Source organism: Arctopsyche grandis, chromosome 3 (assembly GCF_051622035.1).
Source record: "Arctopsyche grandis isolate Sample6627 chromosome 3, ASM5162203v2, whole genome shotgun sequence".
Lineage (NCBI taxonomy): Eukaryota > Metazoa > Arthropoda > Insecta > Trichoptera > Hydropsychidae > Arctopsyche > Arctopsyche grandis.
Genome location: NC_135357.1, coordinates 29147614 through 29170764, shown reverse-complemented (window position 1 = coordinate 29170764; position 23151 = coordinate 29147614). Strand labels below are relative to the sequence as shown.

Here is a 23151-nt window from a genome sequence, read left to right as displayed (position 1 = left end):
GTCTATCGTCAAGTTTGCATTATACCATAGATTGGATCAAGTATAGTTGAAGGTGTGTGGCTGTCAGTTTGAATGACAATTTGACTGTCAATTGCATATGTTATGCCACATAAAGGCTAAAAATTTGAATATCAGTTCAAATTTTTGTATGTAGAATCTTACTGATGCAAACGGGAGTGTTTATAATTATTTTTCTAGGCCAGGGCTATTTATTATATACATATGTATAATATAAAAACTTAATTTAAATAGTATTTTAAATTTAGTAAAATTTCCAAAGAATAAAGTAAACTTCGGCGGTGATTGTGATTTTTTTTTTGGATTTGAATAACAATACCTACAACTTATAATGAAAACGTTAGTTTTTCATCTAATTGACTTTCAAAAAGCAAATTACCCACACTATTTTTACCTCTCACATTAATATTTATACTATCATAAGAACGAATCCATAATTCGAACGAATTCTGTCTCATTTGATGAATGAACGTTGCTTCGACGTTGAAATGGAGTTTATTGTGCGAGAACAATGACTGAAAATCCTGAAAAATTCCATCGATGATCGATTAGCGATTGCTTTCATGACGCGGCGATTCCAATATCGCGAGACAAAACCCAAAACACCCTACATATGTACATACATACATATATTCCGAATTTTTTAACCAACTTAATTCAATCGTAAAATATTCGTCATGCTCTATGTATTTTCCTTTCTTGATTTTTTTCTTTTTCTTGATTGACTTCCAAACATCCGTTCAGCTGAATTGAAACTATGATATGATCACTTCTCATTTACGTATTCATATTTTTCTTTCAATACACACCGCGCTTAGTGGTCATTGGAAATTGATATCCACCTTGGAATGACGGCTTTGCTACAGCCGTTATTTTTTTATCATTTCTTGCAATTATTTTAAATAAAATAATTTTTACAGATAATTACAATAATTAGCCTCGCATATTTTGCATTATTTTAGCTTAAAACAAACATTTTTAATTGGATTCTGTGCGTCCAGCACAGTAGATAGCGGATTTTTTAGTGTTAATAAAGGCTAGGACAAAAATGAAAAATTATACTCATCACCAGACTTAGGCAGCCAGGATGCTTTATGGTTCACTATTGTCATTTTGCTCTCTTGCTTTATAGGACTATAGTAATTGACAATAGTGAAGCATTTTTTGTTGGTTAAACATCCTAGCCGCCTAAGTCTGCTCATCACTTCAAGATTATTCTTCGGGTCCGGTATTAAGGACCATGTTCGGGCTTGTGTTCAGAATTATGATAGGAATCCAGAGTGGTGAATGATAACTTTGCTCCTTTTTTTGTTTTACATTTATTGGTAATTAAAAGTACACTTTCCTTTGTTGCTCCATAAGGTGCGTGCCGACGACTGTTGTGTGTATGAGTGGGTCTTGAGTGACTCCTTTCACGTGTCTATGCTTCCGAACTGTTTAGTGATGTGAGTAGTTCGTCTAAGAGGAGTGTATCGGTTGACCACCTCCACGTGTCTGTCTGACTAAGCGTGAGCATTGCACCTTATAGAGCATTACTAGTCACCGGACCCAGAAGGGGCCGCGTATTGTTCAAAGGTTGTAAATGCATTGTTAAAGGTTTGCCGAACCTTTTTTACAAAGGATTTGCAACAATGGAACAATGGATAGCACTGTGACTATCCTACCTCTAAGCATTACACTGAATGGAGGAGGAAATAGGTCGTAACAGCCATGAATGAAAGTCTGTCCAATTATTATAATTCAAAAATTAAAAATATATATATTTATCCATGCCTAATCCCCTATTTGAAGAGTTCCGGCATTAAGTAAACATCATTATTATAATGTATGTAAGTGTATTTTGAAAAAGCTTTTATAGCTATAGCACATCTATTGGTGGTACCACATTGAATATCAAATAAACTTTTCAACTATTATTTCAACTTCAAACATGCGATTTTGCTTTTTAAGTAATTGGTTTTGCAACGTAGAGTACATATACATAATACATAGAACGATCCTTCACTCTGCAGCTTCTTCTAAATCACACTGCAAATGTATGTAGATATGTATAGGTAGATGCAGCAGAAAAGGAACTGCTCTGGTACATTCTGGCCATATTGATCTGAAACTTACACTTTCAATCGCCATCATTCTCAAAGTGGACTGCACCTGTAGCTAAATGCATTCATAGATCGGTAGCATAACAAATAAAAGTATCTCTCGTGAATTTAAAATGTTGAATCAAACACCTTATATATGTAGACATAGTATAGCTTTGCAAGAAGTCAAGGATGATCCATCCGCATTACATTTGTGTCGTTGTTTCGAATTCTGCAGTGGTAACTTTTGGGACGTTGAAACCCCGCTGAATATTTGATCATTTCGGCGACCAGGATGTTAATTAAGATGGGTTATCCTCGTTATGTTCACCCTCAGAATACATTATGCAAAATGTATAACGAGATGACCCCCTTAGAAACCCAGGCCTCGTACCAGCGACATGTTGATCCACTCAACTCCCTACATGTGTTACATACATACATACATACAAATGTAGGTTTACTTTTAACACAATCGATATCGTTTAAAAATGTATTGTTGCCTAATGGAAATTACCACAATGGGACTATAGGCTAAAAAAAAAACAATCCATGGCTACCTAATGTTTATTTTAGGTACAAAATAATGGATTATCCTGAAGGGTATCGAATGTGTGTTTATTAGCGGTTGTATTACGTACTAAAAAAATCACAAAAGGCATCAAAATATACGTCAAATAGTGAAATAATTATGTTTTTTTTTCCGTTTCAGAAAGGAGGAGTTCGCCGCGTCAGGGCTGCGACAGGTCGTCAATAAAAATTAAATAAAATAATAAAAAAATTGTGGTGACGATGTGCTGTGTTTGTGGCGTCAAACGCAAGTGATATTGTCTTAAGTAAAATAGTGTTTTTTTTAATTAAAAAAAGTTTAAAAATAAACATCGAAGATGGCGGAAGCGGAAGGAGGATCCGAGCAGGATGATGTTTCATTCTTACGAACGGTGAGTCTGCTGTTTGTTTAATCGAATAAAATTTTATTAATTTACATAATTCGTTCGAGGGATTCTGACCTTTCGACTTTAAACAGAATTGTAAAAATGTTACGAGTTCTTGTGAAAAGTTGCATGCTATTGATCGCATGAAACATTCCTACAATACTTTTACAGAAATGTTTAAGTACCTACTTAGTTTTTACAATTCAATTCTTCAAACAAACATCAATATACATAAATATAAACTATGATTAAATAAAAAGAAACTCAAATACGATAATTGAAAATTAACATTTGCGATAATTCAGACATTCACCAATCCCAATCATATAACACTATCTTCTAAAACTTTTAATCCAAAATCACATATACATAGTTCATGGAAGAATTTAAACTGTTTTGCTAACCATTATATTTTAACAATTTTGTAGTTTAGTATGGAGGTAGTTTTGAAATAGCTTTATTTATTTAAAATTAGGGCCATTGTGGCATTACATGAATTCCTAATGGTAAAAAATATAACAAAACAAAAAAATATAAATTATAGAGAAATAAAATACAACAGATAAAAAAACCAATAGCAGCAAAAGTTCAAACAAAAATGGAAGCAGTCACAAAACATATAACAATAATCTATTATATAACTTCGAAAGAGACTTTGTATGTAATTATGTGTATGTACATACATGTAAGTATATATTTTTGGTTGGGAATCGAAAAAAGTCAAAGTTTCTATGACGAGGATTCGATTGGTTAAATTATTTTTTTTCGATTCAAATAAAATTAATAAAAAAAACACAAATGAATATTTACTATTAGATTCGCCATGTTTAAGCTGTTTATATTAAAAATACTGAGTGAAGCCGGGTAAAAAAACTAGTTATAAATATAAGGAGAAAAATTGGGAATGTCTCGAATATATATGTATTTTTAAGAACTAGTCGTGAATACAAAATATCCCCGGAAGGCCCAAATGGAAGATAGAATATCAAAATTTTCTCATAAATCACAACTAATTATGAAAATAATGATAAGCGCAGGCTACCAAACAAATAGGTTAAAATACCATCTGATAACCTTCACTCATTGAGGTGGAAAATATCACATTCAGGCTCGGCAGCGAGGATTTCATTAAGAAATCGGATAGCTTTTGGAATAGGAGCCATCCGATAAAGCACTGTGCGGGCAGTAGATACGACCATCAAAAGAGGATGTTCACCACCCACATTATAATTAGGTACATTAAGTCACAAATGTTCCAACAAAGGCGGGCATGATGTATTACCACGTATAAGCTAGAGAAAAAAACGATAACGTTTTAAATGATAACATTAAAATATTAGATTTTCAAGAGTTACAAGTTAGGGTGATCATATGTCATATCGGATACAATTTAGTACAAGCCTATCCTCCATATGGTATAATACGGGTGACCGTGAAAAAGTCAAAAATATTCGTTTATCATGCATAAATATGAAAAACGGTTAGTATATATGTATATCAGTGGCATGCGGTAAAACTCTTTCTCACTCCGTCGTACATCCTCACTTAATTTGCGCGAGCAGGATACAACAGGAACAAGAGGAACAGGCTTTTCCTCCCGTATCCCGCGCGCGCACATTAAACAAGGCTGTACGACAAAAAGAGAGATAATTTCACCGCATACCACTGATATATATTATGTATATATACATAGTACCGTTTACCATGCACCCTTTTTTTTGATCTTTCGACTTAAGATCTTTCGATTTTCGATCTTTGCCTTCCGATATTTGCTTTTTCGACCTTTTCACTTTCGGTCCCGTGAGGTAGACCCATATTGAAATGAAAGCACAAATTTTAATTAAGTATTATTAAGTAGGTACAGCAATAACATTAAATGGATGCAGGCAAAATTTTTTTTAACATTCACTTCAAGTGTCTTCACATTTACATATATCTGCAGACAAATATAGCTCATAAAATCCATACTCTTATTTCATTCTTTGATTTAATGCCCCCCTGATCTGATGCCCAGGGCCGTCGCATTATTGCCCCCCTCCCCTCTTCTGCACACCAGTGTATATGCCAAAAGAACTGCAACGACTTTAAGAAATACATTTCAGTCCAACTTACCTTATGTTTTATGAACTGACAGCTCTATAAGTAGTCATTGTTTTAACTGTCGCTCTATCGTGACGGCCTCAATGCAGATATTTTCTAAAAGCATTGCGATGTCAACTCTACTACCAGGCTAGCTTTTATCAGATCAGCTTTGTGAAATAATAATTCAATGAACATATATATATTGTACGCAAAAAAATAATATATACCTACTGAATCTTAGATACTTTAATACTTCCACAAAGTGCGGTCAAAATTAATCAAATGGTTACTGTAAGCGAAACTCATTAGTGAGAGCTAGAACTTTTTCCTTAGTATAAGGCTGCGTAGATGTATGTATGTATATATGTATGTATATATATACACATGCAAAAAAATTTCAACCCAAATTAATAAAATTTTGATATTCATTCCGGCTAAAGAAAATCTTCAAGATATGACGAAACTTTTTGAACTACATAGAGAATGGGAAATGCCGATCAGTATAGATACCTATTTATACAATATACAATATACCCAGGGGCCGCTCGTCTTTAAGGGCAACCGGGGTACTTCCTCTCACAACTCTCTACTAACTAAATAAATAGAAAAGATAATTGGTATATTGTTGGTGACTCATCAAGAGTCAAGAAATAAATGTATAGCTTTATCCAGCTCGCCACGCGGTGAGTTGAACTGGTTCGTAATTCAATTTGGGGCAGTCGTTTATCTAGCGTGGTCCTTTGGTCGCCAGCTTCAGTTTGCCCACTACTCTGGTAGTACTGTCTGAGTGTAAACAGTCAGCCGAGTATGTCCGTACACAGTGGGTCACTTTTAGTTGGCCGCTTAGGTCTCTTTGGGAGAATTGAAGTATCAATTCTGTCATCTTTTAATATCATCTTTTAATATCATCATTAAATATTTTTATTGATTACATTTTTGCTTTTTGATAACACATAATGAATGAAGTCGATAATTTGATTTAAAAAAAACGCATTTTCCTTGCATAAAATGATACTAAAAATATATATTGAGTTCGATTTTTTGGAAAAATATATATGTATATACATATGTAGGGGGGGCTTTAGCTTCCTCGTGCCCCACCTGATTTTAAAGTTACAAGCCGCCCCTGCATATACCTATTGCAGATAGATAATGCGTAAATTAATCAATCTTATATATAAAACCGTAACGGTGTCTGTAATTTGTGTCTGATTGGCTGTCGTCAAAGTCTTTTCAGATTGGCTGGATTGGTCAAAGACGTTTGTGATTGGTCGGTCCTTAAATAATATTAATTTTTTTCGATTCAAATCAATTTAATAAAAAAACAAATGAAGATTTTTTTTCATGCTCTTCATTTAATTTCCATTTACCGAGCGAAGCCGGGTAGCAGTATATTAAAAATGACCGTTGCACTGTACACACATTGCACTGACAATTCTTGCCAATTTACTAATTACATCGAAACAATATTCACTTATACATATGTAAAGCAATTAGAGTAATTGCAACATTCATTTCTCCTTCAATTTACGATTCTTGTATTCTTTTTCTTTTTCTTCTATCCCCTTATGCAAGATTGGATCGGAGTCCTGAAGTTTTATCTTGTTTATATGAATTTATCTTATACTACTGTTGGACCCTACTCCCACCGGAGTCCCAACCTTTCACAGATTGAGCTCATCTATACCTCCCAACCCCTTCCGACATACAACCAAAGGCGCTAAATATAATGAAATTAGCATGGAACAAGTGAAACATAGTTAAAATACAATTAGCTCTATTTATTTAATGAAATCACTCAATCAACGCAACCATTTTTTATTCATTGTTGAATATTTATGAAGATTCGTATATATTATCCATGCATATACATACATATGGATGTATTTTATTTGAGAGAATTGTAGAAAGAGTAAAAGGGGAAGAGTAATTAAAACCACCCTTTCACTGTACGTGCCGCGGAGTTTTTCAAAATTAAAGTTGAAGCTGAAACTTGCATGGTTCAGAGGTCGTCGACTATTGATTCTCGTGCGCGATGAGCACCATTGTTCCGACGACAATGGAATAATTTAAACCAAATGAAACAATGGAGCATCTCCCCCGTTTATTACACCCACAAAAGACCGAGAGGAGGTCTCAAATTACTCAACAGTTTCCCAAAAACTAAAGTTGTAAAGTACATATGTATGTATGTAGTTTTAATGGATGGAGTCACGCCTCAAACAAGATGAGTACCGATCAGGTACTTTTTAAAAGGATTGTGGAACTTGGGTCACCTATTGTGAGGTCAATCGACGTGGATTGTTGTCAACCGGTCTGACTAATTAACGACGTTCGGTGAAGCCATTATTATAAACCTAGGATAATTCGGTTTAGCTGAGATGGCATTCCCGGCCCGGCGAATACTTGCGCCGATGCCAATCGTCACCCACAGCATGCGCGATCGACCACCACGTGGCGAATCTTTCAGCGATATCTACAAAATATTCGACAGTCTGGTCTAAGTCAACCAGTCAACTACTGAAATGACTCCTGTTTGAATGAAAAAAGCATCAGTTAGACGCTAGAGTTATTATTGTTCAACGCCACAGAAATGACTCGATTTGCCTTGCGATAAAATCATATTGTATCGATTGTAATGTATTTGAATAGTTCAAGTGCATATATTGTCATTAAAATCACAACAGACCGGTGTGCATATGGATATCGATCAGACCGTTGAATTAGCAAACCGAGAGTTTGGCACAAGTCCAATAGATAAGCAACAGACACATAAATACGAGGAGTCTCTCGGGTTAACCCAGACTGTTTCGAGTCTCGGGAGAATTCCACTATACAAATAGGTCAACGATTCGTATTATATTTATTTAACTAATTTTTTAACTTCTATAAAAGTCATTGCATCATCATATAAAATTGCTTCACGTAGGTACTTACGTAAGCCCATGCAATGTGCGCATTCTAAAGTTCAAGTTCAATTTACAAGGTCAATAAATAGATCACATAATCTAAAGAGGAGTTGATTGATCGATCGCACTCTTGGATGTAAACGGTATAAACTGTTACACACACAGTGGAGAATATTGAGACTTCTCAAATAACTCTTCTTATACTTTCGAGATTGTAAATCGCAATATCTTCAATCATCCAGATGATAAATGGTTAAAAACAATGCGTAAAATGAAAATGATAACGACATTCAGAGCGTGACAGTTGAGAAATTGCTCTGGGATAGCTTTCAGAAAGTTTTCAGTGAAAAGGGTGAAAGCTTGGACGTGACAAGGAGATTTGCGATTAATTTTTTTGATGTGCCTACCTACCCACGACATAAAGAAAAAGTTGAAAATGCTGCTTTGACAGTGATATACTGTCATTAGGAGCGATAATAATTATTTTTTTTAAATAATTAAAAAAAAAAAAAATGAAGGGAAACTTTATTTGCAAAGTTTTCAAGTGATTCAAGTTGGAAAAATAAGCAAAAGTAGCAGAAGGTTTCCAAAGCAAATCAAAACTTTAAAAATACAATGAATAAATATTTAATATGTATTCGAGAATAAAAAAAATCCATTAAAATTAGACTTTTCAGCATTCTGATAAATGACGACTGACAGCTAAAGTGTCTATTTTTTTGTGAATAAATAAAATTATATTTATGACTCAGAAGAATACTTCCCGTTGGCAGTATATGTACATCACCATTGTGATCATTGTACCCAAACAAAATTATAAGAATCAAAAGTATCCAGTTAAATAGGGCAATTAGAATTCGGTGACAAATAAATTCACATAAAAAATGTCAATCAAAAAATTTACCTCAAATTACCGAAGACGTGACAATATTTTTCCTAGAAAAATTGTAATGAAATTTTACTATATGTAATACTTAATACGTGTGACCTCAAATCTAATATACAATGTCTAAAGAAACTTTGTATGTATGTATGTATGTATGTAAGTTTTGGTTCGTAGAATCCGTGACGTTAAATTTAATAAAAAAACAAATGAATATTCAAATAAAATAAAACAATTCAAATAAATTTAATAAAATGTTAACTATTATATAAGCCATGTTTAAGCGGTATATATTAAAAATACCGAGCGAAGCCGGGTAAAACCACTAGTCTAATATATAATTTCGAAAGAGACTTTGTATTTATGTAACTATGTAACTATGTAACTATCGTTGGTTCGCACAATCCGTGACGTTAAATTTAATAAAAAAAAACAAATGAATACATTCAAATAAATTTAAATAAAATAGAACTATTCAAATAAATATAATAAAATGTTTACTATTAGATTAGCCATATTTAAGTGGTTTATATTACAAATACCGAGCGAAGCCGGGTAAAACCACTAGTATTATATATAATACATATGTATTTCAGACGAAAAATATCGCTTAGAATAAAAATGATATCCCTGTGAGAACAACGTCGTCTTCCAATTATAATTTATTACCCTCAAAGGTCTCCCGTTACTCTCCCTTGAGAGTAATGACGAAATGGGTCCCCATTTACTGATAAGTAGTCTTCGGCGGAGGATTTTCCATTTCCCAAGAAAAAGGGTTAACCATTGTCAATTACTATTATCCTACAAAGCTAGAGACCAAAAAAAATGACAATAGAAATTGACAAAAGTGAACCCATTTTTTTGGGCAAAAGCATACTGACCGCCTCCTTTACTGATAAGCTGCCATCCCACATAAAACTATACGCAAACTATGTATGTATGTACATACATAATAAAAAGATAAACTCGTGTTGGACATTGTTTTCATTCGTATTATTTTATTTGTTTTTCCAAATTTAATGGTGGCCTTCTGGAAGCCTTTCTGCAGATTGGCAGCACTCAAACCGTTTATGTTCGCTTTCCGCTTGCCATATAATAAAAGTCGTAATTGATCCTCTCCTGCCATTTTAATTAGTCACCTTTATGCCCTCTATCGACCTAGCCGAATCGCGACATAAAATCGCCATCACAAACGTGTAGGGGGCGTTCTATAATCTCATATCAGAGAAATGTTATAATAATAGAAGCGCCCTTTCGATTACATTTCTTGTTTCAATAACACGCGTACCATTTCCATAACTACCCAATATTGTCCGCGTATGCGTATGCTATTGTCGAATGCTAGCTGTCGTCATGACACTTTCATGATAACTTCCATATACAATGTTAATTGAATAATATGTTACTTAAATAATCAATTTACTTATAAAAATGTATCCCATATTGTTTATTGTGTGTTTTTGAATGCATTGTACAATTTTCAACTCTGCACTTACCTAGAGAAGTTTTTATCGGACATACGTCGACCACCAATCATCAAATACGACTGATGCTAAAATTATTTAGGATTGTCTGTGGACAATCGCCACTTGACAACAATATAACGCCTAAAGCCACTTCTATTATTATAACATTTCTCTGTCTCATATCTATTATAAACAAAATTTTGTCATGTAATTGGCCCCACTTCAATAGCAATAATTGCATATATTTCAGATAAAAAGGCAAATGATACCAGGGCTGTGGATTCGGTTCAAAATTTACCGACTCCGACTCCAAATCCAAATTTCGAGTCCAACCTGAATGATTTTGATAAGATTGGTTTTTCTTGCCAACGTATGAAATTGTTAGTAATAAAAATAATAGCGATTTTCAAATTATAAAAAACTAGTGGTTTTACCCGGCTTCGCTCATTGTATTCAATAAAATTGGAGACTAGTTGACACATACCGTAATAAATAAAGAAAATAGCAAAAACCAGAAAGAGTCGGTTAATTATTTTACGATACCGAATCCGGCTCAAACAAAGCACTGGATGTTAAAAAACTAATGGTGTTCGAGTTAAACTCAAGATACATTGACACGCATGTTTCCTATAAAACAGAAAATGCGATTAGGGATAGATATTGCATACATATTTGTAGGGGCTCTACAACATGATCGAGTTTGGGTCGCCATCATTTGGGTCGATTCGACCATGTTGGTGGCTACCACTTTACTTCATTAAGTGCATTAAACTACACCATCATTTCATTCCTTCCGCTCTCAAAATCTCAATTACAAATGCATTATTCATATATCAATACTTAATGAAGATATATACATATGTATGTATGTAGATAAAGCAAAATATTGTTACGTATACTAAAAAGAGCCGCCGGTTAAGTGCAATCGGATTAAGCCGAGGCGCATCCCTGACACTGTGCGACCGTTATAATTGGTTTCAAGGATTATATCTAGACTCTGTGCATGTAGGCTAAACAATGGCCGCTATTTGGTCCCTTTTCAGAAGTGACCGATACCGTGGTACCGTGGGACCGAATGTCGTGGGAATACATATCCGAGTACGTACAATAGGTAAATAAACCGGACGTAAAGATGCCCTGAGAGACCTGCCCCTTATAAGATGGTAATTGGCGATATCAAGACATTCTGGACGGAGCACTGCCAGTGCGTGTATCTCCTTAATCATCAATAAATGCTGTGACACGACTTTGGCCTTTTACTTGGATCCTCCACCCACCCCTACGTAACAATATGTTTAGTATCAATAACAATTCAAAACTTATAAACAAATCAAAGATTTTTTTGTTTTATTAGGTTAAGTCAAGTAAATTGTGAATAAAATATTAGAACATACAAAATGAACGTAAAATTAATATGCATAGTTACACTGTTTGCCGTATACCAAACTCAATACCGTAAAACCTTGACATGCAACCACTTACATATTGTTAGTTTTCATATGTTATCGTTCTTAGGACCTATCACTTCATTGCATGCAATTTTTCCTACGAATTTCACAATAACGAACAATGCTGAGAAACTCTAATGAACGTTTGAGTCACCAGTAAACATTTCTACAGAAAGCTTAAAAATAGGTCACGGGTAAACTAACAAAATTCTATCCGTCTTGAACTTGATTATGCTACAAATTTGATTTGTTTTTTGAATGCAGGAAGATATGGTGTGTCTTTCGTGTACGGCTACAGGAGAACGTGTATGCCTGGCAGCTGAAGGATTTGGCAACCGTCACTGTTTCCTAGAGAACATCGCCGACAAAAATGTACCACCAGATCTATCTCAGTGTGTTTTTGTCATCGAACAGGTAAATCAAAGTTTATCAGACAAATTCTAGCTTAAATTCTATGCAGAAAGTTATTCTTTAACACATGTTTATGATTTTAGGCTCTCTCAGTGCGTGCCCTGCAAGAGTTGGTTACAGCTGCCGGATCAGAAACGGTAAAATAATAAATGATATTTTTATAATTAAAACCTTTCAAAGATTTTATACGATTTTTACAAGTATATAGAGCATTTACTCCATTATCTTAAACTTACAGCGTACTATATACATAATATTTGATCAAATTTTATGTAACATATCTGCCGATTAACACCCAATTAGTATGATTTCACTGATTTTACTCTTTGGTCATAAGACGAATTTGCTAATCTTCCATTTGTTTGTCGTCCTACGTCATTTGTACTGTGTCCGCTTATAAAATTAAATAAAAACACTTCAAAAACGTAAATATGCAATTATTAATATGTCGCACTTGATACCCACCCCCCATTTGCCCACTCATTTTTGTTTTTTTTTTATTATTAATCATTTTACTTTGTTCTCGTGATGTTTGAACTTGATTAATTTCATTTTTATCTGCGGCATATATCTGTTTTCTTCGACGGAGACACTTAATCCATTGCATATGTATTTCTTAGTAATTTAATTACTTTTCTAAGCACCATAAGACACTTAAGTACTGTACACGCACTTTTCATTATGTTTACTTGTTATTAATATTCAACAATTAAATATAGAAAACTCCTTTTGTTTTCACTAATATATTTTTCACCAATTTATTTTGCAGGGTCAAGAAAATCTTGTAAGTACATACTGTAGAAAAATCTGCATTTCTGTTTATCGAAAAGTGATATGCTTTTTTTTACAAAGAATCAATCAAAAGACTTTCACTGCTACTTGTCTTGGCTTATTCTTTGCACAAATTATGGCATTTGAAAGAAAATAAAAAATAAAAATACCCCTAACTCTTCCTTAGGTTTATTTTTTAACTTCTGAGCCATCTGTATGAGACGGTTGCAATCTGTAAAGTACTTCTTTAAATCGCAAGACACTTTTATTTCTGGGAAATGAGGGAATCGTATAATATTGTTGATGAATGTTCATTTTCGTATAAGCGCCTACACTTCATTAATCATATTAATATCGATGTATGTGCAACATTACTAAAAACACAGCTTTGATTGTATTTTAAATGATATATTATAAATATATGTATGTCTTCATTATTAACCCACTAGATCCAAAGTCGACTTATGGCCATATACAATGGAAAGCTTTTCGTCATAAACGATTTTTCTTCTATAATATTTACGATACTTCATAGGAATGCATTTTGTAAATGAATTTTCAAATGAAATATGTTTTACGAACATAATTATGATTCATTTTTAATTATTCATATTTAATTATAATAAAAAAAAACAACGTACATATACATATTTCTTTTGAATTAAAAAATTGTGAAAGATTATGATAGATCCCTTTTTAATATTCTACTTTTTATACATATTTAAGTCATAATTTTGTTTCGTGATTTTCTTTTCGTTGATTTTGAGCGTGTATTTTACTGTTATCAAAATTGTTTTTTTTTTTTTCAACATTTATAAAGCTTTTCATGAATTTCATTATGTTAATTTTGTTAAAAATCTTTTTGGAAACTATTACAGCCTAATGATTGTATTCAAAATTTTATTGTAAGTATTAAATCCACATATTCACCGTAAAGGCTCGTTTATACAAAGTCAACTTGATAACGATGACTCAAACCCGAGTTATCTTGTATATACAAGTCTTTATGTGACATTTTAATTTATTATTTAAGGTCGTAATTTATACTTATTTTTGCTTTTTATCGCAACTAGAAAAGCGTGGTCTTTATAAATTTATTATTTTGTTTACAAATACTACATATTTTATGATGTAACAATTATTTATTTTAACAGAAATCATTTTTAGTACAAACTTAAACAAAAAATTAATACAGCATACGAAAGTATGCTGTATTAATTATTTTTATGTACATACATATGTAGTTATCTTAAAAAATTTAGACCAAAAAAATATTCGGTATATTTATTAATTAATTTATCGGACTTGAAACTAAAACTTCACTTATGTAATGCTTTTATACAAAATAAAATAATTTTAAATTAATCTACAGGGTAAAGGAACTGGATCTGGCCATAGAACTCTTTTATACGGCAATGCTATCCTTTTGCGACATCATAACAGCGATATGGTATACATATTTATTTCCATTTTTTTATTCAAATAGTTTTTTTGAAACTTTACTACAATCGATTACTGATTTTAGTACTTGGCTTGCCTCTCAACATCATCATCAAACGATAAATTGGCCTTCGATGTGGGTTTGCAAGAACATTCTCAAGGAGAAGCTTGCTGGTGGACAGTACATCCTGCTAGCAAACAAAGGTTTATCTTTTTCATACATAAAATTACCATATTATATTGTTTTTTAACACACTTATGAACTCATTACCTTGCAGATCTGAGGGTGAGAAGGTGAGAGTAGGAGATGACTTAATTTTGGTGTCCGTAGCAACTGAACGCTACTTGCATACAACCAAAGAAAACGAAGTTTCCGTCGTAAATGCTAGTTTCCACGTAACTCACTGGTCTGTACAGCCTTATGGAACTGGTATATCACGTATGAAGTACGTGGGATACGTATTTGGAGGTGATGTTTTGCGTTTCTTTCACGGGGGCGACGAATGTCTCACTATACCTTCAACGTGGACGAAACAAACGGGTCATAAGTATATACAAACTATTACATTGATGAAATTTTCTCAGATATCGACAAGTTCTGATGTGGATGTTTGTTTATAGTATCGTAGTGTATGAGGGTGGTTCTGTAATGTCGCAAGCTCGTTCTTTGTGGCGCTTAGAACTGGCACGTACCAAATGGGCCGGTGGGTTCATCAATTGGCATCATCCCATGCGCATTCGTCATATTACAACTGGCCGTTATCTCGGTGTCAACGATGGCAATGAACTTGTTCTAATCGCCCGGTGAGTAATTTGAATCAATTTTCGTTTAAATCAATGTCATTTGTGTTTGTATTCATGTGTTGTATGATCTGTATTTTTGATTTTAGAGATGAAGCTACGACGGCTTCGTCGACGTTTTGCCTCCGTCAAGAGAAGGACGATCAAAGGGTCGTACTGGAAGACAAAGATCTTGAAGTAATCGGTTCAGCTATAATCAAATATGGTGACTCTACAGTTATTGTACAACATTCAGAGTCAGGATTGTGGCTTTCATACAAAGTATTCGAAAATTCATTTGTAACTTTATCGACACTTATTGATTGTGGTCATGCTTTAATTTTGTTTTTTTTGTTTTAGTCATATGAAACAAAGAAAAAAGGCGTAGGAAAAGTTGAAGAAAAACAAGCAGTACTACACGAAGAAGGAAAAATGGATGACGGGCTTGATTTTTCAAGATCACAAGAAGAAGAGTCCCGTACAGCTCGTGTTATTCGTAAATGTTCATCTCTCTTCACAAAATTCATCAAGTAAATTTTGTTATATATTAATTTTAATGTCTTATAATATGTTCATTTTTAAATATTGTGTTTATTTTCTATTAAAGTGGATTGGAAACACTTCAAGAAAATCGAAGACATTCATTGTTTTTTGCATCCGTCAATTTGAATGAAATGGTGATGTGCTTGGAAGATTTAATAAACTATTTTGCGCAACCAGAGGAAGATATGGGTATGTTTTAACGTAAATAAACGAAAAGTATGCCTATTTAACACAATTTTTGATTTTTAAATGCTTTTTATTATTACGAAATTACGTTCACAATACATCTTATATCTATTTTAATAGCTACTGATCTACTGATCATTTTCTATTTTACAATTTAATTTAATTTGGTTAGTAATCATGGTGTTATATTATTCTAATGTTAATCTACAGCATAATAGGAAAAAGAGCTCAAAAACCTATTTGCAATTCTTATAAATGCTCATAATACATCTAATACATTATATTAATTAAAAACTCTCTAAAGTCGATGACCTAATTTAACACAATATGATTCATTAATAACATCACATTATTTCAGAACACGAAGAAAAACAAAATAAATTCCGGGCTTTGCGTAACAGGCAGGATCTGTTCCAAGAAGAAGGCATTCTAAATCTCATTCTGGAAGCCATTGACAAAATTAACGTCATAACATCTCAAGGTTTCCTCGCTGGTTTCCTCGCCGGAGATGAATCTGGACAAAGTTGGGAAATGATATCCGGCTATCTCTACCAACTACTTGGTGAGATCAAATCTAATAATATGCATGGAGTATAATCATATGTGAATAGTAATGCAACGTTTAATTTATAGCTGCAATCATCCAGGGCAATCATACAAATTGTGCTCAATTTGCTAATAGCAATCGTTTAAACTGGCTCTTCTCCCGATTGGGCTCTCAGGCATCCGGTGAAGGTACCGGCATGTTGGATGTACTTCACTGCGTATTGATTGATTCACCAGAAGCCCTAAACATGATGAGAGTGAGCTAAATTAAATTTAAAATACTTTTTATTTACACACAAATTTTATTTGCCTTATTAATGGATTCATTTTATAGGACGAGCATATAAAAGTTATTATTTCTTTATTGGAAAAACATGGAAGGGATCCTAAAGTACTGGATGTACTTTGTTCCCTGTGTGTCGGTAACGGGGTAGCTGTACGTTCATCTCAAAATAACATTTGTGATTACTTATTACCTGGAAAAAATCTTTTGCTGCAAACTCAACTTGTAGATCACGTTTCAAGGTGTGTATAATATAAAGTGTGAATTATATGTAGTACAATTTTGATTGGATTATTTTAACCAATTTAACCATTCTAGCATTCGTCCAAATATATTTGTGGGACGTGTTGAAGGCTCTGCTGTATATCAAAAGTGGTATTTTGAAGTTACAATGGATCACATTGAGCAAACGACACATATGATGCCTCATTTGAGAATCGGCTGGGCTAATACTGCTGGGTAAGTGATCAACATATGTACCTATATACTTTGGTTCCAATGATTTTCTTATACATTATATTTATTTTTTAACAAAAGGTATATACCATATCCTGGAGGAGGTGAAAAATGGGGTGGAAATGGAGTAGGAGATGATTTATATTCATTTGGCTTTGACGGGGCATATCTTTGGACCGGTGGTAGAAAAACGTTTGTAAATCAAATGCACGCCGAAGAGCCTTTTATCAGAAAAGGTATTCATTTGTTACATATTATTACATATTACTTACATACCTCCTTTACGTTTCACTTACGATTACAATTCAGGAAAAAGTTTGCATCTTATCCGATCGTTTTCATACTTTGCCATATTGCTCATTTTGGTCATCAATATAAGTAAATGGATCCTCCGCCATTACGATAGAGATAAAATATCGTTTAACCTTCCAGCGGGCGCGCAGAGTTATTTCCATTGAGCGGGCGCTTGTCGTAAATTTTATGTCATCAAGTTTTCTCCATGTAAATGGCGTTTTATTTATGTAAATGGTGATTTCTTTATGTAAATGGAAAAAAAGGAAATGTTATAAGGTTATGAAAAATGATAAATGACAATACTTTAAAAAATATATATTTTACTTTCTAAACAAAAAACCAAAACAACACTCTAAATATGCTAACATTTCAAAACAAAATATTTTATCGATCTATTCGATCATTAGTTAGAATTATTAATCAGAATCAATATTACCTATTAGTCAGAATTAATATTTTCATCCTTACAATTATTACAAACCACCTCAACTGCAGAATGCTTCTTGCATGTAAAGGACTCAACGGAAATTCCCAAATATCGATGACTCACAAAAACTTCTAAGCACAACCGATTCGCCTGCAGTTTCGGGAAATACTGACCTTCGAATAGCTCGAAGCTCGATGCTCGTCACAAAGTGGTAAAAGTAGGGGATGCGATAAAGCGCATTTGTCGTAAATTTTACGACAGCGCGCCCGCTGGAAGGTTAAGAAGCATTTCAAGTCCGAAGATTTTTAATCTCGGTGACATTTGGTAGTCATTAATTTTATACATAGATGGCGGTAGTAAAAAAAAAATATTGGTGTTTTTATTCGAAATAATAATTTTATATACAAATTATTCTTTATATATTTTAAGGATATTAAATTTGGATATTAAAAATTTATTGTATCTACAGGTGATGTTATCGGTTGTGCCATTGATTTGACTGTGCCGGTTATAACATTCATGTTCAATGGACAAAAGGTTCCTGCTAGCTTCAGAAACTTTAATCTCGATGGTATGTTCTTCCCTGTGATGAGCTGTTCAAGCAAATTAAGGTACATATCATCATAATATAGAATGATCACAAAAAGTTGTACATATTTTTAATTTTGGTTTTTGATTTGTAGTTGTCGTTTCTTATTCGGTGGTGACCATGGTCGATTGCGATACGTCCCACCACCAGAAATGTCACCTTTGGTCGAGAGTCTTCTTCCTCATCAAACACTTGGATTGGATCCCTGCTCGTATTTTGGTAATTTAAACAAATGCGTTCTAGCAGGACCGTGGTTGGTAGAAGACGATACTGCATTTGTACCTGCACCTGTAGACACCGGATTGGTATGTTTATATCTTAGAATACATTGTTTTTATATATATTTATCCTAATTATTAATGTTTCTGATTGATGTTTAGATAACTTTATCAACGTATATTGAACAAATTCGAGATAAATTAGCGGAAAACATCCATGAAATGTGGGCCATGAATAAGGTTGGTTAATTTGATTTGATTTTTAAATGCTTTTTATTATTACTAAATTATGTTCACAATACATCTTATATCTATTTGAATAGCTACTGATCTACTGATAATTTTCTATTTTACAATTTTAAATTAATTTTGTTAGTAATCATAGTATTATATTATTATAATGTTAATATGTACAGCGTAATAGGAAAAATAGCTCAAAAACGTATTTACAATTCTTATAAATGCTCATAATACATCTAATACATAATATTAATTAAAGACTCTCTAAAGTCGATGACCTAAAGCAGATTGTGTTTAGGTAATCTGTGTGTTATACCTGAAGGGTATAGATTTTGTTGTAATCACCGAGTCTCTTCACAAGTGTTTTAGTATGGTTATTAGTGATTATGTCATAGAATCTACTGGTTAGTTTGTTAGCAATGTCTGTAACAAACGGAATATTATATATGGCATACAGTTTTTTCAAGTTAGTATATATGGGTGTATTATAAATTATTTTTATGGATTTATTTTGTATTACTTGGAGTTTGGAAAGTTTAATATTCGAGGCGTTATTCCATACAGGCGAAGCATAGGTTAATAATGGTAATATGAGCGCGCGATATAATTTTATTTTATTTTGAGTTGATAAAGAACTATGGCGATTAAATATTGGATATATTGAGGAAATACCCCGCTACATTCGCACTCAATGTGAGGTGCCCATCTCATTCTTTTATCGAACGTTACTTCTAAATATTTTATTACTGACTGCCATTTCAGACTTTCTCCAGAGGGGATTTTCAGATCTGAACTTGGCTTATGCTTTCTTTGGTTAATTTGACACAATAAAATATCTATAGAATCGTATTAATGTTAATCAATCGTACTAATTTTTTTTTATTGCCATTCTAGATTGAAGCCGGTTGGGTCTATGGTGAAAAACGTGATGATCTTCAAAGAATCCATCCATGTCTTGTACAGTTCGAAAGGTTGCCAGCTGCTGAAAAAAAATACGACAGCCAACTTGCCGTCCAAACTCTCAAGTATGAACCCAATCAAGCAATATAAAAATGTGAATTTAATCAGTGCAATATAACTGAACATGTTTTCCTGTTTATATTAGGACAATTTTATCATTGGGATACTATATCAGTCTCGATAAACCTCCGGCGCGTATAAAGAACATACGTTTACCCAATGAGGCATTTATGCAATCGAACGGCTACAAACCAGCACCTTTAGATCTATCAGCCGTTACTCTGACTCCCAAAATGGAAGAGTTAGTCGACCAATTAGCTGAAAATACTCACAATCTTTGGGCAAAAGAACGCATTCAACAAGGATGGACATACGGCTTGAATGAAGTAATTTATTTTTTGTTTAAAATATTATTATAAATGTGACAGGAAATTATATATACTATTTTTAATTTTTCAGGATCCTGATATGAGACGATCGCCTCACTTGGTGCCTTACTCCAAAGTAGACGAAGCTATAAAAAAAGCTAATAGAGATACAGCTTCGGAAACTGTGCGCACTCTGCTAGTGTACGGATATAATCTTGATCCACCGGCTGGAGAGCAACATGAAGGTACATATACATTGTATTTTAAATGAATAAAATATTGTTGCGTCGGGGTGGGTGGAGGATCCAAGTAAAAGGCCAAAGTCGTGTCACAGCATTTATTGGTGATAAAGGAGATACACGCACCGCCAGTGCTCCGTCCAGAATGTCTTGATATCGCCTAAGTACCGCCTTATAAGGGGCAGGTCTCTCAGGACATCTTCGACGTCTGATTTGTTTACCTATTGTTATGGTCACGTACTCGGATATGTATTCCCACGACATTCGGTCCCACGGTACCACGGTATCGGTCACTTCTGAGAAGGGACCAATAACAGCCAACTCGGTGGCCATTGTTTAGCCTACATGCACTTAGTAATCCTTGAAACCAATTACATATAACCGTCGCACAGTGTCAAGGATGCGCCTCGGCTTAATCCGATTGCACTTAACTGGCGGCTCTTTTTAGTACATATATGCTACAATATTTTGACATTCTTCTTATTATTGTATTAATCGTAGCACTACTGGCTGAGGCATCTCGGCTGAAGCACGCTGCGTTTAGAACATATCGAGCTGAAAAGAACTACGCAGTTTCCTCTGGAAAGTGGTATTTTGAGTTCGAAATATTAACAGCCGGTCCAATGAGGGTGATTATTTGTTTATTTTTAGTAAACGTTACAAATTATGCAAGTATAATATGATTATTGTTTTTTTTAGGTTGGATGGGCTCACGCCGACTGTGCACCGGGAATGATGCTCGGACAAGATGAGAGCTCTTGGGCTTTCGACGGATACAATGTAAGATAATTTATGACATGTTTCAGAGTTTAAAAATAGGCAGTGCCCAGAATTAAGATCAATACCAAAATAAAATATATGCATTTATAACATGTGTTAAATTTTATGTACATATAAGACATAATAGCATATTTTTTTTAAATTTCACAAAATGATTATCCACTAACCAAACTAGGTGCAAAAAATTCACGGTGGTTCGAGCGACTCGTTTGGTATACTCTTCAAAGTTGGTGACGTAGTGGGATGTTTCTTAGACGTGCCGGATCAAACCATCAGTGAGTCGGCCGGTTAACTGTGTAGTTAGTTAGCCTGTCACACTGTGCTTAATCCATTTTTTTGTATCTGACAATACTGTTTATTCTAATTCTAACATCAACTTTTTTGAATGACATTCACCGTCCTATGTATTTTGTATATATATATATATCATGTATAGTCAGCATTTGTCTTCGTAAAGTCATTGTTTTCCTTGCACCTGTGTTTATAAAAAATACTACCGTTTGTGATTTAAAGCACACATCAAACATCCCCACAAAATATAATAGTACGTGTGAACAATTTTTTTTTTATTAACGTAGTTTGAGCAACGACGATTGGAAAACTTTTCCTCCGAGTCTTCATCATCAACTTTGACAGCACACGACACATCTTTTCAAATTCATATATTTTCTTGCAGTCTTTTTTAAATAACTTCTTCATTTCGACTCTTTATATTTGTATGTTAACGTGTTTTTCAATAGGAAGAAAAAGTTTACTGTGGCAGTATGGAGTCGTTCGGTAAACAATGGGCTGTTGGTGATATAGTTGGAGTGTTTCTGGACTTGATCGACAGAACCATCAGTAAGCCTCACGATGTAGCACTCGCTAAGTCATTCTCTTAAACTGCTCATTAACAGTCACCTCTAATTTTAACGATGACGTGCGTCAAACCGGACGCGCAGAGGCTTGCAATGTTTTGATGAAAAGTAATACATTAAAAAATAAATCATCATCATCTCAATAATAAAAATAATAATGAAAGAATTACTTATTTCATTGTATTGGAATATTTAAACAAACAGGTCCTTTGCTTATAACTAAACTTATAATAATACGAATTTTTCACAGCCAAGCTTATATCCAAAAATGCCAGTGCTTATGCTGCATGATACTATTATGATTTAACGGACATCTGAAAAGCAATAATGAGGTTTTCATCGCATGTTATTTATGAAACATTTTTTTACGATGATTCATTCAACGTACTGTTAATTTTCTAACTTAAAAGTAATTCTTCTATATTGACTTTTAAGTATACTATTTTACATTCAACACACACTTCTAATTTTCTATGCATTAATCATGCACTTTCTTTGCTTCGTAGTTATGTCCCCATAGTAAAATTTTTATGTTATTGAATTAAAAATATATATATATCGACCCGTTTCCATTTGTAATCATTATTTTCCATTATTAAAAAAATGTTTAATGTTGTGTTTTAACTGCTTTTAATCATCATCCATTCGATCACAATTTTCATCCTGCATAATGTTATTTTTACATTATCTGAAATATACAACGCATTATATGCAATTGAATAGATTAATAAAACATCTGCTTTTTAAAACATAGGTTTTTCATTAAACGGTGAATTGTTAATGGATGCTCTCGGAGGTGAAACGTCTTTTGCTGACGTTCAAGGTGATAATTTTGTCCCAGCTTGTACTCTTGCAGTCGGTCAAAGAGCAAGGTATAAATAACACGATCATCAACATTAACATTTTAATGTTATATAATTAAAAACATTAATAATAAACAT

The 23151-nt window shown here is 33.5% G+C and overlaps 1 protein-coding gene across 1 annotated transcript in view; it reads left to right on the top strand.

The window, feature by feature from the left end:
- RyR (Ryanodine receptor) overlaps positions 1-23151 on the top strand; it is a 92968-nt gene that overhangs the window by 33930 nt on the left and 35887 nt on the right. The window contains exons 3-27 of the mRNA XM_077427612.1: positions 2812-3040; positions 12087-12236; positions 12317-12370; positions 14377-14454; positions 14530-14648; positions 14723-14992; positions 15066-15248; positions 15335-15506; positions 15585-15754; positions 15832-15956; positions 16312-16515; positions 16587-16756; positions 16834-17024; positions 17101-17241; positions 17320-17474; positions 18429-18570; positions 18643-18853; positions 18929-19006; positions 19901-20031; positions 20112-20352; positions 20426-20579; positions 21075-21202; positions 21273-21353; positions 22094-22193; positions 22965-23082. Of these exons, the coding sequence (XP_077283738.1) occupies positions 2987-3040; positions 12087-12236; positions 12317-12370; positions 14377-14454; positions 14530-14648; positions 14723-14992; positions 15066-15248; positions 15335-15506; positions 15585-15754; positions 15832-15956; positions 16312-16515; positions 16587-16756; positions 16834-17024; positions 17101-17241; positions 17320-17474; positions 18429-18570; positions 18643-18853; positions 18929-19006; positions 19901-20031; positions 20112-20352; positions 20426-20579; positions 21075-21202; positions 21273-21353; positions 22094-22193; positions 22965-23082 (3620 nt within the window). The 5' untranslated portion in view covers positions 2812-2986. The remainder of the gene's footprint in view (positions 1-2811; positions 3041-12086; positions 12237-12316; positions 12371-14376; positions 14455-14529; positions 14649-14722; positions 14993-15065; positions 15249-15334; positions 15507-15584; positions 15755-15831; positions 15957-16311; positions 16516-16586; positions 16757-16833; positions 17025-17100; positions 17242-17319; positions 17475-18428; positions 18571-18642; positions 18854-18928; positions 19007-19900; positions 20032-20111; positions 20353-20425; positions 20580-21074; positions 21203-21272; positions 21354-22093; positions 22194-22964; positions 23083-23151) is intronic.